The sequence below is a fragment of the Chenopodium album genome, chromosome 16 (genome assembly GCF_948465745.1).
Source record: "Chenopodium album chromosome 16, dcCheAlbu1.1, whole genome shotgun sequence".
In the NCBI taxonomy this organism is placed as follows: Eukaryota; Viridiplantae; Streptophyta; class Magnoliopsida; order Caryophyllales; family Amaranthaceae; genus Chenopodium; species Chenopodium album.
The window spans coordinates 39,845,072-39,860,060 of NC_137849.1; the positions used below are offsets into that span (position 1 = coordinate 39,845,072).

Consider the following 14,989-nt stretch of genomic DNA (forward strand, 5'->3'; position numbering starts at 1 on the left):
GAAAGGAAAGTGCTTGAGAGTCAATAAAATCTGGTCCCAAATTCTTCTCTTTTCTAGCTCTTACACTTCTTCTTGGTTCAACTGGTTCACTAGGTGTTACCCTAGTTTTCTCACTAGAAGGAGTAGAATTTGATTGTGGTGATTGCAATGACTCATCAACACTTCTGGAATCACTTTTGAACTTATTTTCAAAAAATTCAACATCTCTTGATTCCACTATAACATTTGAGTCTAAATCCAAAAGTCTATATGCTTTTGAATTTTCAGCATATCCCACAAAAACACTTTTCAAAGCTCTTGGACCTAATTTAGTTTTCTTAGGGTCCGGGACTTTGTAATAAGCCAAACATCCCCAAACTCTAAACTAACTAATGTTAGGTTTTCTTCCTCTCCAAATTTCGTATGGAGACATTTTCATTTTCTTTGAAGGAATTCTATTAAGTACATGACAAGCTGTTAGCAAAGCCTCACCCCATAGATTCATAGGTAAATTGGAGTTAATAATCATGGCATTCACCATATCACCTAAAACTCCATTTTTCCTTTCAGCCACCCCATTTTGTTGAGGTCTATAAGGTGCACTAACTTGATGTACAATTCCATTATCCTCACAAAAAGAAGTAAATTCAATAGGAAAATATTCCCCACCTCTATCACTTCGCAAGATCTTCAATTTCTTGCCCTTTTGTGTTTCAGCCACGGCTTTGTAAATCAAGAACTTGTCATAAGCTTGATCTTTTGATTTCAGCAAATACACATAGGTAAATTTAGAACAATCATCAATAAAAGTAATAAAATACCTATTTCCACCTCTAGTTAAAACACCATTTAACTCACAAATGTCAGAATGTACAAGTTCAAAATTTCAGAATTTCTGTCCACCTTTGGAAAAGGTTTTTTCTTCATTTTCGATTGGACACAAACTTCACATTTATTTTTATGCTCATCATTATATGAAATTAGTCCATTTTTATTCATAAATTTCATTGTTTGATAATTAACATGTCCCAATCGATTATGCCAAAGATTAAAACTCGAACATTCAACAACATTAAAACCGAAATCAAAAAATTGCACACAAGAGTAATTAGAACTTTCAGCTTTATTGATACTTAGTTTAAACATACCATCACATACATATCCTTTTCCTACGAAACTACCAGCCTTCGACAGTATTATTTTATCAGATTCAATGACTGTCTTAAGGCCTTTTTTACATAACATATAACCAGACACCAAGTTCTTTCTAATCTCAGGAACATACAACACATTTGTCAGAATTACTTTCTTTCCAGAAGTGAATTGTAATTCTACACTTCCCGTACCCTGAACCTTGTTAGTATGATTATCTCCTAACAAGATTTCATGACCTTCTTCTGACTCAATGTAATCCTTGAAGAGAGCACGATTATTGCAAATGTGAGCGGTTGCACCGGAATCATACCACCAATCATCACTCTTAGTGACAGCAGCCATATGCATCTCTTGGATCATTCCAATGTGCAAATCGGAAACCATTGCAATGATATCATTTTCCTTTTCTTCAACAACATTTGCACCTTGATTCTCTTCCACATTCTTCTGATTTTTCTTCTTGGGATTCTTGCAGTTTCGTCTAATGTGTCCCTTGTTACCACACTTGTAACAAGTAATTTCAGATATGTCCTTCCTTTTCTTCTTATTGGAATTCTGATTATCAGACTTATTTTCATTATTTGCCTTTCTTTTCTTACCCTTCTGCTTATTCTGAGTAACATAATTCACTTTAGAACTTGATACATCATTTACACTTTTCTCACGACTTCGAGTTTCCTCTTCAATTCGTAAGTGTTTTTGTATTTGTTCCAAAGTGAATTCCTCAGTAGTATGCAGCAATTTCTTCCTGTAATCATTCCAGGATTGTGGTAATTTGGCAATAATTCCTCCAACAATCAATTTCTCAGGAATAGTAATGTTTAAATCCTTAAACTTTGAAATCAATATCAGAAATTCGTGCACTTGATCAAGAATAGACAAGTTATCAACCATGTTAAATTCAAAGAATTTAAAAGAGACAAACTATCTGCTCCTTGTCTTTCTGCATCATATTTGTGCTCCAATGAATTCCATATCTCTTTTGCAGACTGAACTGAAGTGTACAGATCATATAGACGATCTGACAACGAATTTAGAATGTATCCACGACATAGCATTTCATCTTCAGTGCGTTTTTTGCGCTCTGCAATTATCCCTTCAGTGTCTTTCTCAGATGGGTCTGGTAACGGTGCCAAATTAGGATCCAGTATGTAGAAAATCTTCAGAGTAGTAAGTAGAAACTTCATCTTCTCTTTCCAACGTAGGAAGTTTGTTCCATCAAAACGATCCAGTTTGATTGCATCATGACCAATTATTTTCATGGTATTCTCCATACTAAATATTATCCTAAGATTGTTAGAAATAGAGTATATAAAACAATTAAAAGAGTAAAAATTACACACTGCACAAATAATTAAGTAATATAGTAAGATAGGACGTGATACTAATCACTGTCCTTAGGATAATATTAGCCCCCACTATAAGTGTTGTTGGAGATATCCGCTAATTTACCCCCAGGATTATCCTATTTCTAGAACAAAAAACACAACAAATTTTTTTTGATCTCCATGAACGTTTTAATATGTGAAGCAGAGAGAAAAATAATGAAAAGGGAAAAATATCAAGAGTAATAAATTGCACTAAATGAAACCATGCCATCTTAACTTATAGATAACAATGACGGTTATTATTTTGATTCATAAAAACTGTCTGACATTATCTTATTCCAACAGATTTTCCAAAAACAAATAAACGTAATTTATCTGTTTTTAATGATAATGCCAATGTGCCAAGTGCTAAATGCTATGCTATGACTTTAGATATATAAGTAACTATATATATTAAACTCACGTTGTATAGCCCAAGACAAAGTGTCTAATTCAATTAGCCACTTAATCATGCACTTGAATACATTAGTACAATCTTCCCTTTTCTTACCATGTGGGACAATGTTCCCTCTGCTCATACAATTTAAGACTATTTCAACATAATCAAGTTATTAATTAACCCATGCAAGCAGTAATACTTGATTTAGTAGTACATTAGTGAAAATAATAATCAAGCTATAACCTTCATTTGTGAAAAATGAAAAATATAAACTTTTATAATTGTAAGGAAACGGAAGACAACAGATGTACTTATACTGTATATAAAATGCTAGTTTAGAATTTAGATTATTGCTTGATGTCTAGAATTGCATATGCTAGACGTGCTTGATGTCTAAATGAATAGAAGATCATTATGAAATTGTATATAATATGCTAGTTTATATTAGGTTATTGCCTGATGTCTAGATGATTAGAAGATAATTATGAAATACTGATATAATAATTAGGACGTATTATTTGACCAGCCTAATTCATGAATAAGACCATCCAGAAATACAAATTTCTAAGGAAATTCCGCGTTACGAATATATATACATGCAAGTTGGTACTCTTGTTGTTGCTTAGAGTTGACGCATGCATAACCAAATGGATGGGGACAAGTAAGTGCATCACCACTTTGCCTCTATCACAATTACATACATGCAAAGTTGCAATTGCTAATATCATGGATAGACTATAGAGGCAGTTTAATTTGAGGTGATAATTTATGATATACGTATTATATAGTATTATAGTACTTCCTAACAAACATTATTTTATTTTGAAACCGAACATAATCGTGTGATCGTGAGCATTTTCCTTACTTAAATAATTTTATTGTATTTTCGGATACTAGAATTTCAATTTGTAGAACCATAAATTCTATTATGACGATTGAAATAAATATAAGAAAAATTATTTTTCATTATAGACATTACTCCCTTCGTTTTTAAATACTTACTCCACTTTTCATTTCTGACCGTTTTTAAATACTTGCTCCATTTTCTTATTTGGAAAGCTTTTACAATATTTAATTAATTTCTCTCACCTAAATGATCCACCATGAATCATATTTTATTAATTTCATATTCTCTCTCCTCCGATTATCTGCACTACTTTTGCTTTTTGAAATTTTTTATTCTTCCACTAATCCCACTACCTTTATATTTTGTTATTTTCTCCAATTTCTCCTACAACTCCGTACATTGAGAAATGGAGCAAGTATTTAAAAACGGAGGGAGTATTAGATATTTAGATCGATGGCAAATAGTGCCAAGAGGTAAATATCTGAGTTGTTTCGTCTGGGCCGGGCCACATGCTATATGAGGCTATCCAAGGGGGCCCAAGGTCCATTGCCTTTATTTGATGTAGAAAATGCAGTCATGCAGACACATGCCATGTTAAGGTAATTGACCAACCCAAATAACACTTTTAAGTTCTGACCTTCTAAGAGTCTTTTACACGACAAATTGTTTGCGTATCATTTGGATCCGTCGACACTGTACTGGCACACTAAGAAAGTACTTCCTCCTTTAATTTCATTCACGGTGTTTGAAAATGTAAATTATATGTTAACAATTGTTTAATCGCCTTTTCTAATTTATATGTTACGGAGTAATAAATATACATTTATGTTAAAATTAGATGAACCCCGTGCGATGCACGGTTTGTTTGAATTTTTTTAAATAATTTTTTTTATAAATATATTTATGTGCTAAAAATTGTTATAAATTTAGATAAAGTTTCTGATATCAAAAGATAATATTTTATATTTAGTATTCGCCAATTTTGGTTACGTGTCATTTAAATTATTTAATTTTAAAAGAAATTACTCTCGTATTTAATTGGCTACCACTAAAATTATTATCCTGCGTGCTGAAAAAATTAAATCTTACATGTCTCTCTAAAAACTCCCCTTATATATATATATATATATATATATATATATATATATATATATATATATTAGATTAGTATGATCAGACGTACGTAAATTAACGCTAGCTCAACAAGGTCGATCATTATGAATCTATGGGCTTGGCCCAAATCGTATCAAGCTAAGCAATGGGCACACAGCCCAACTGCTGCCTGGTGAATGTTTGGCCTAGTTAGTCATTATGCTGAATCATGCTACATGTGAGACAGTTGCATTTCGCCCAAATCATACCAAACTGCTGTGCTTAAGTCTTAACCCGTAAGCCCATGCTGCATTCGATGACATGGATAATTCCACTGTCGTTATATTGGGTTAATATATAAATTGGTGGAGTGTGAGTTATGTTTGATTTTTTTTTTTTTCGAGATCTGTGGTGTACAGATCTTTATTATTATTATTATTGTAGATGTCGTGTGGATATTTATTAATGATAGTATTCTTTTTTACTGTAAAAAGAAAAAAATAATTATGACTCAATTTTCTAGTAATTTAATTTTTTATTTATATTTTCATTTTAATATATATAAACATAAAATATAAAATACAAGTATATGGTCAGGGCTGTGCACCGGTCCAAAACCGGGACCGAAATGGATCGGAACCCGAAATCACCTATTTTGAGGACTAGGGATCGGACCGTAATCAACCGGTTCGGGTTTCGGTTCGGTCCAAACCTTTTTTTTTTCTTTGCATTTTAATATCTTCATATATACATCATTTTTTATAGCAATTCTTATATGTGGCTGGCCACATGGTGTGGCCAGTCCGTTTCATATAACAGACTCCGTTATACCAAACGGGTCCGTTATTTTAAATTTAAAAAAAAAACCGTGCTTTTCTTTTTTTTTTTCATTTTATTACATCAAAAGGTTTTTCTTTCCCAAAGTTTTCTCATTTTCTCTGTTTCCATTTTCTCTCTCCTCAAACTGTTCTTCTTCCATTTTCTTTCTCCTCAAATTCTTCTCCTCAAATTCTCTCTCCTCTAAATTGTTGTTTTCGTTGATAATGACTAAAATCAAGATAATCTTCCCCAAGGGAAAGAAAGGATCGACATATACACTGAACTCTCCTATTTCTGATATAAATCAAACCCTAATTTTAGTAATTTTTCGAATTTCCTGTCATCTATGCTCTGCAATTTGAACAATTATCGTGAGATTGTTTTGGATGGTGTGAAAGAATTCGTGAGTAGAAATCAAGCAATTTATGAAGAATTACTAGAGAATGAAAAGAAACAAAAGGCAGATGAAATGGAGGCTGCTAAGAAGATGCTGGAGGAGCTTGCTAATGTAGAAGATACAACAATAGTTACTTTTTTCATTATGTAGGGATTACTTTTAAAAATTACAGTGTACTTGTTTTAGGGGTTACTCGTTGGTTTTATATGGTTACTTTTTAGTATTATAGGGGTTACTTGTTGGTTTTACAAGGGTTATTTGTAAAGTTTTAGGGGGTTACTTGTTACTCGTAGTTTATTAGGAGTTACTTGTTAGTTTTACAGAATTTGCTTGTTAAGTTAGAGGCTTTACTTGTTAATTTTTGTTAAGTTTCAGGTGTTACTTGTTAGCTTTATAGGGGTTACTTGTTATTTTTAGGGGTTACTTGTTAATTTTTGTTAGGGTTACTTGTTTACTTTAGTGGTTAGTTGTTAGTTTAACAGGGGTTACTTGTTAATTTTTGTTAGGGTTACTTGTTTATTTTAGGGGTTACTTGTTAATTTTTGTTAGGGTTACTTGTTAGTTATACAGGGGTTACATGTTAATTTTATAGGGGTTACTTGTTTATTTTAGGGGTTACTAGTTAATTATTGTTAGGGTTACTTGTTAGTTTAACAGGGGTTACTTGTTAATTTTATAGGGGTTACTTGTTAATTTTTGTTAAGGTTACTTGTTTATTACAGGGGTTACTTGTTAGTTTAACAGGGGTTACTTGTTAATTTTATAGGGGTTACTTGTTAATTTTTGTTAAGGTTACTTGTTTATTACAGGGGTTACTTGTTAGTTTAACAGGGGTTACTTGTTAATTTTTGTTAGGGTTACTTGTTTATTTTAAGGGTTACTTGTTTACTTAAGGGGTAACTTGTTAATTTTATATGAGTTATTTGTTAATTTTTGTTAGGGTTACTTGTTTATTTTAGGGGTTACTTGTTTGTTTAACAGGGGTTACTTGTTAATTTTACAGGGGTTAGTTATTAGTTTTACAGGGGTTACTTGTTAATTTCTTCAATTTCATTGTATCTGTTTTCATCTTCCAGATCCAATATCTGATTACTGGTTTGGATTTCGAGATTCATCAAAGAATCTTCAATTTGTTCGATCTCTAATGATTCTTGTGAATCAGGTATTGAATTCTTCTGCCATTGTTATTCTTGAATTTCTGGAAGAAAAATTGTGTGAGGTTTCGCTCAATTTTCGCATTCGTTCCTCGTTTTGTTCGCCACAATAAATGAGTTGTTATGGGTTTTAAGGTTTAGAAATTTGCGTGTGTTTTATAGAGCCATTTTGTTCAGCGCTTGTTTCCTAATCCCGTTATACGCGCGTCATTCTCCGTTATTTTGCTGACTTGGAAGCAGGCCACACCGTGTGGCCTGCTGCACCAAAAAGGCGCCGCATTTTTTAACATCTTGTTTTAGTTTGTGTGCTTTCCTATTTTGCACCTAGAGTTTATAAATTACAAATTTTGTACATAAATTTTTTAGAAATTCAAACATAAAATTTAAAATTTTAATCCAAAAAAAAAAAAAAAAGAAAAAACATTTTTCGATCCATTCCAAACCGAATCGGAAACACGAAATCACCAATTTGGGAGGACGGAAGACCGACCTTGAATCCAATGATTCGGTCCTAATCCGGTTTTCGGTCTCGGTCCTTTTTTGCACACCCATATATTTTTGGTAATGTTGGTGATAAGACGATTTTATGTCCAAATCTTGGAAAACTGTATAAATAATGTTATGGTTCGTGTGAACTTTAATCCCCCATTAATCACGGTTAACAAAGCGGCCAAAGTAATCTAGAAATTAAATTTGAAAAATTAGTTGATAATCACGATAACAAAAATTATTTATTTGGATTATTGGAAAAACAAAAATGAAACTTAAATAGAAAGCACAATAATTAAAGTGATTGGCATCACAGTAGATTACAGCGGCCCATGTGATCCACCGCCACCGACAAAGCCCCACTTGCCAGACCATCTCTCCGTGACACACTCCTTTAAACCTTCTCTCATCTGAACCGTCCATCAACGAATCCCATAAATCAACGGCTCAACTCCTACCATACACATACACCCTACCACACCATATCCCTCCACTTGACTCGTCTTGTTCACTTTACAGTGTGACTGTGAGACTTCCTTTCCCAACCAACACCACATTAATTCTCTCTCCTCCATAAAACCAAACCCAAAAGAAATTCATTCAAGCAAAAACAACAATGGCTAAGATTATTTCTGTAATTGCTCTACTTTGTGTTCTTCCTGCCATTGCTTTTGCTGCTAGGCCTGAGAAATCGCCTTTCTGTGTTCGTGGTCGCGTCTACTGTGACCCTTGTAAGGCTGGGTTTGAAACCCCCGCTTCTACTTATCTTCAAGGTTCGTCTCTCTCTTTTTCCAGATCTACTACTTTTTCTTCATTTTTTTTGTGTTAGATCTACTTTATATTATTGTTGTTTGCTTGGATTTGTTGTGTTTTGATGTGATTTTTGTATTTGTTTATCTTTAAAATGTATTGTATAAGTAATTAAAGCAAGTGTAGTACTGTCACGATCTTGAGTATGTTTAAACAAGTTGTATTTATTTTACTGGAATTGACTTGTGTTTGACTAATTACTGATTAAATTAAATACTTTTGGTAATGGAGTAAATTGATTGAGATTGAGATTGAGATTGAGATTATTGTGGATTTATTTATTTATACGGTTCCTTCACTTTTCATTTGATGTAATTGAATTACTACGAGTAACAATTGTTTGTTAATGATGCACTCTCTGTATTGCAACGAATGCTTTTGTTGTCCCGATCCGGTCGTAGATAGAGATATGGCATTTTGTTATGTCGATAATTAACGATATGACATGATTTTACTATCCCGATTCGCTCATTATCAAAGATGTGACATGATCTTACTATCCCGATTCATTCGTTATCAAGGACTTGACATGGTTTTACTAAAATCAATGTAGTTAGAGGTGATTCAACATCCTGTTATCCAATTGAACCAATATAGGGATTAGAGAGTTCGGCGTATTAATTAAAGGTGTGACAATTTAGTTCACAAGTCCTGGAATCATTCCATCTTGAACTAATTGTCAGGTTGATCATTCATGTGGTCGAGGCATAGTACAAGTGATTATACGAATTGATAATGTATGAATGATTAATTGATTTTACTATTGGCTTTTATTTGGAGTTTAATGAATTAACATCATCATAAAACTAGTCTAAACTCCATTTGTTGCCTACTTTAAGACAAGGTCAGTTACCAGGGATCAGGGATCAGGGATCAAGAGCAATGCATGATTTCTAATATGGAATGTTGATTTTCGATTTCAGATGTGAAGGTGCAGTTGGAATGCCGCCACAGACACACACAGAAGGTCCTCTACCATGCTGAAGCAACCACCGATGCCACAGGTTCATACAAGATCTTCGTGGCTAATGACCAGAAGGACAATGTTTGTGACACCATGCTAGTGAGCAGCCCCCACGCCAACTGCAAATTGGCTGACCCAGGACGTGATCGTTCCCGTGTTTCCCTCACCAGCAACAGTGGTGAGGTTTCTAACGACCGATTTGCCAACAACTTGGGATTCACCGTGGAGGAACCCATGAGTTTCTGTTCCCAGCTGATGCAGCAATATGAGCTCACCGAAGATGAAGTATAGATTTTAGATTCGTCTTGTGAGAGCATGTTGGCTCGGTAGTATCTAAGTATGTAATGCCTTATTATGCTCATCGCTTAGTTAATTATCTACCATTCTACCTAACTACCTAAGATGAGCCACATTTGTATTCTTTGTGATTGGTTTTAGTGGTATGAATGTTCCCTATTTCAATTATCTGGAACTATATTGTATCAGTAAGTAGAATCATCAACAGTATTTATTAAATCTTTGTTCTTTTAGATGGTAAAGAAGGCACAAACACTATAAATAAGAAGAATTGAACCATCAACATCTCAGTTGACGGGCATTCCTAACCAGTGTGGTGAACTGGTAGTATCTTCATTTGGCTTCCAAATATGAAGGATGTTTTCAGGTTATACCAATCAATTCTTGCTTTGTTCAAATTTTGAAGTTGCACTTAGTAAAATTATGGTTATAAGCTTATAACTATCTTTTTTTTTTTTTTTTTAATTTATGCCAAAATGTCAATAATAATCCTCACCAAATGTTTTTAAAAATGGCGCTGAACTTAGTAATCATTCAACCTCAAATTTATCTAAAATTTCGAAGTTGCAATTAGTAATATTATGGAGTTTGTTAAAGAAAATAATTTGAAGAACAAATCAGGATCCAAAAAAAAATCTCTAGAAATTATACCATATTACCATGTTAAACTGTTAAAGTCAATCGGAAAAAACGGCTTAAGCCTTCACGACAATATAGTACAATACAAAGGAAATCCAACTTACCTAAAACTCTTAAAATATACATGCCAAATATACATATTAACATAAAACCAACCGACTCATAATATTAGGCTTAGTAAGGCAGCATATACAAAGTTTTTGATAATAAAGGGCTATCATTAATGATCAAAATAAAAATAAGCTATATTAAAAATAAGCAATTACAGAAAGCTACCATATACACGATTTTTCATGTTATTTTGTGCAAGAATCTTTAAATTGAGCTAGTAGGAGCCTAACACCCTTACTAATTTAATAAAGTGCAAGATAATAAGCTTCATCATGGTTAATTTGGTTATGGTTGCATTTCTTAAGAGAATTATTTACATTTAGTTTTTCAAAGGAAAGGTTAACAAGAAGTTGGATAGTCGTCTCTCAATACTATTGATAAAAAGAAAATTAATAAAAAGAAAATTTACTATTGATAAACAAATTGATATATTGATGAGCTTGTAAAAATTGACCCAGAGAAATAAGATAGTGGTTGTTCTATTACGTGCTCAGTAAATGTGACAGGAATCAATAGAGGTGAAATATTGAAGTAGCTTCTTGAACTCTTTCATCAACATCTAAATTTTCCACGAGCGATGAGCCTTCCCCTACATAATACGGAAGAAAAATGTAACTATCCAAACATAAACGAAAATAAATATGAAACCCCTTATTAGATCAAATAATCCTAAGAATTTTGGGTTTAAACACTTTTTGACACTTTCTTTTTCTAATTTTCTTATTTATTACAACAAAAAAATTGAAAAATAAATAAATTGAGGAGTAGAAAGTAAGCCCGTTTTGAACAATTTGATAGGTTAAAGAAAATTGCTTCAACCACAAAATCATAAATGTTCATGATACTCACATAATCATTGATCCACCAACTAATCTCATTTTCGTCGATGAAATTAAAGAGAGATTGCCAGCTAAAATTGGAGAACAAAAAAACATGTCCGCAAGTAGTGATATTCATATAATCCTATTTACCAGGAAGATCACGATTCACTCGAAACAATAGAGCAATATTCATTAGCACATCCAGTATTCCACTGAACATTGTGTGATGCAGTGATGTAAACCAAATTATCACGTGTTGCATTTTTAAATTACAATACTACAATTGATCAGGTTTTGGCTTATTGATTACCACGTAAGATTGATGAACTGTGTACAATAGGTCCTAAATTTGAATCTTCTCACCTCCATTTGTAATTTGTATTGTCAATTTTGTGTTAAAAAAAAGTGTTATTTTTAATTTGCATGAGTTGTGTGCTACATCATTGTTAATGCTTAAATTGTTAATATTTTAAAGAAATGATAGAAGTTTTTATTTATTTATTTATTTTTAATTTGGCTATTTAAAATATTTTTATATGGAAAATATTACGTAGTATTTGTTCTACTTATAAAATTTTAGAAGAAAAAATACACGTAAAATTTGAGCTATATTCTATCAAGATAATCTATGATGCATGTGTTAAAGGGTTAGGTAGGTAGGTAGTATAACATAGACGACTAGATTTTGTTTGGTAAATATGAAGGGTTGCTAAGTTTGGTAAGCACTACTTAATTGATTAGTCCCTCTGAAAATGCACAAGCACAACTTTTGGTCTTTTTTCGTTTGTGAAAGGCTAAGTTCAATCAACCAAATTTTAAAGATGCGCACTAAATTCTAGTTTCTCAAGTTTGCTACCAAGTGCCACCTAACAAGTATTGTAAGTTTGTAACTCTTCCCTCCTTCATTGCCAGCCCGAGGTAGGTTGGCCAACATGTGGTATTGCTTCCATTGAATGATTATAATTTGAAGTACTTGGTAAAAGGGAATGATAACAAGTTGAATTTTGATATTTAAATGAGTAAAACTAAGCTATGTTTATATTCACCTTATTTATGCATTAATATTATTTTCTGAAAATTCGACTCACTTACTATTTTTATAGTCAATTTTAAAAAAAAATTTGACTATATTTTATGATCTAATTTGTACAAAAGAAGTAAAATTAGCATGTGAGATTTTAATTTATTAGACTTGTGGTAGTGTAAAATTTTCAAATATCCACATTTTAGAATTTATAATTATTTATATACATTATCAAAGATATTAGTGATCAAAGATGCACATTAAACACCACACAAATGTAAAGTAGGTCGAATTTTCAAAAAGGAAAATTGAAAAGAATAATCTCATGTTTGTCACATTTTCTCAAAACAATCCCACCATTTGATTAATTTGGATATAATTTCACCTTTATGCCATATGTTCGAAATAGTAACTGGTTTATTTCCAGATGGGGGGTAAAGTTGAAATTATTTCCAGATTAATTAAAGGTGATATTGTTTTAAACATGTTACAAATGTGAGATTATTCTTTTCAATTTTTTCCAATTTTTATTATGCATAATATATTTTCTTGTGTATATAATATCGATCTTTATTAACATGAATACAATATAAAAGTCTAATATAACAATACATATGAGTATAATTTAAAAGAAATACTTCCTTGTTTCTTTATAGTTGCAAGTTGCAACACTTCTCTTTTCATGTTTGCCTATGCATGATTTCAATCGTTAATATCTTTAATTACCAATATGTGAGCACGGGGTGTTTAGGTGTATTTATTGAATGACAAAACCGAAGTTTTCTCTTCTTTTTGTTCCTTCTTTGCTATGACTAAGACTCAATTTGATGTGACTGTGAAATGTGTCCGGAGTGACAATGGTACAGAATTCAAATGCCTACTTCTGTATTTTAGTGAACATGGCATTCTATTTCAAACTTCTTGTGTTGGGACACCCCAACAAAATGGACGAGTTGAGCGGAAACATCAACATATCTTGAATCTGGCTCGTGCTTTGATGTTTCAAGGGAATTTGCCTATTGGTTTTTGGGGTGACTGTGTGCTTGGGGCAATTTATCTTATTAATCGTACCCCATCTAGATTGCTTCACAACAAAACACCCTATGAAGTGTTATTTGGTAGAGAACCGAATTTTGATGAACTAAAGGTGTTTAGCTGCCTTTGTTATGCTCATGATCAGAAATCCAAATCTGACAAATTTGCTCCTAGAAGTAAAAAGTGTGTCTTTATTGGCTACCTTCATGGCAAAAAGGGATGGAAATTATATGATCTTGAGACGGGTAATATTTTTGTGTTGTGTGATGTGCAATTTCATGAAACGGAGTTCCCATTTGATACACAAAAACAGTTCGAAAATTTCGAACAAAATAATGAGGAGATTGATTCGGATTTCTTGGATGACTTGGAACATGTATTAGAGGTGGGTGAGACCTCCCTTGATCCCGACATTCCTCCAGCAGAACCCCCCACCCCTACTGCTGAACTTGATGCTGCTACTGCTGTCTCTAACAGGCTGGACCGCAGCCAGCTTGTGGTATCCACCACTAACCGCAGCCAGGCTGCGGCTGCCACTGCTTCCCCTGCGTCTGCCGGCAGCACAGCAGCTACTGCTGCCTCCACTGCCTTTGCCAGCAACACAGCGGCTGCTACTGGCGCTGCCTCGAACAGCAACCTCATGGCTGGTCTGAGCTCATCTTCTTTTACTGTCGATTTGGGTCGCGGTCAACGTGATCAACATCCTCCGGGTTGGAATCGTGACTATGTTGCACATACTATATCTCTTATGATTCCATCTATCGCACCAAGTTCACCTCTACATCCAAGCTCCTCAGGTACTCCCTATCCTTTAGCACACTTTGTGAATTGTGAAAAATTTTCTATGCAACACCGTGTATTTATTGCAGCTGTAGACACGACCGTTGAGCCTCGAAATTTCAAAGAGGCAATGCAACACGAGGGGTGGAAAAAAGCTATGCAAAAAGAAATTTGTGCCTTAGAGGATAATGAGACTTAGGAAATGGAAGAATTACCTCCAGGGAAGAAAGCTCTCGGGTGCAGATGGGTTTACAAGGTGAAGCATAATTCAGATGGAACAATTAAACGATCAAAGGCTCGCCTTGTTATATTTACCAATCATTAAGTTGAGGGTTTTGACTATAATGAAACATTTGCTCCCTTTGCTAAAATGGTCACAGTTCGGGCATTCTTAGCGGTTGTTGTTGCGAAAAATTGGGAATTGCATCAAATGGATGTCCACAATGCTTTTCTTCACGGTGACCTTGATGAGGAGGTGTACAAGAAGCCTCCACCTGGATTCCATGGCTCACGGCCTGGCTTGGTATGTCGTTTACAGAAATCCTTGTATGGTCTTCGACAAGCACCAAGGTGTTAGTTTGCCAAATTGGCCGGCTCTCTCAAAAGGTATGGTTTTACACAATCGTATTCTGACTAATCTCTTTTTACTCTGAATCAAGGGTCGGTCCACCTCAGTGTTCTTGTATATGTTGATGATTTGATTGTTTCTAGAAATACTTCTTCTGCAATTTCACAATTCAAATCATATTTGAGTGACTATTTTCATATGAAAGATTTGGGTGTGTTGAAGTACTTTCTTGGTATTGAGG

At 33.5% G+C, this 14,989-nt stretch overlaps 2 protein-coding genes across 2 annotated transcripts; both read left to right on the forward strand.

Annotated features, from left to right (window-relative positions):
* The first annotated feature begins 8,260 nt into the window (after nt 1-8,260).
* LOC145586498 (major pollen allergen Lol p 11-like) lies at nt 8,261-10,003 on the forward strand. Its single transcript, XM_081643342.1, has 2 exons — nt 8,261-8,472; nt 9,433-10,003. The coding sequence occupies exons 1-2, from the start codon at nt 8,316-8,318 to the stop codon at nt 9,762-9,764; spliced, it is 489 nt and encodes a 162-aa protein (XP_081499468.1). The 5' UTR covers nt 8,261-8,315; the 3' UTR covers nt 9,765-10,003.
* Nucleotides 10,004-13,173: 3,170 nt separating this feature from the next.
* On the forward strand, nt 13,174-14,379 carry LOC145584285 (uncharacterized). The gene has a single exon (XM_081641158.1). The coding sequence runs from the start codon at nt 13,174-13,176 to the stop codon at nt 14,377-14,379; it is 1,206 nt and encodes a 401-aa protein (XP_081497284.1).
* The last annotated feature ends 610 nt before the right edge of the window (nt 14,380-14,989 follow it).

What these genes read in the sequence shown, in the direction of transcription:
- LOC145584285 (XM_081641158.1), top strand. Translation starts at nt 13,174, where the DNA reads ATGACTAAGACTCAATTTGATGTGACTGTGAAATGTGTCCGGAGTGAC.
- LOC145586498 (XM_081643342.1), top strand. Translation starts at nt 8,316, where the DNA reads ATGGCTAAGATTATTTCTGTAATTGCTCTACTTTGTGTTCTTCCTGCC. An exon ending in CGCTTCTACTTATCTTCAAG is followed by an intron (nt 8,473 to 9,432) that starts GTTCGTCTCTCT and finishes TTTCGATTTCAG; the next exon opens with ATGTGAAGGTGCAGTTGGAA.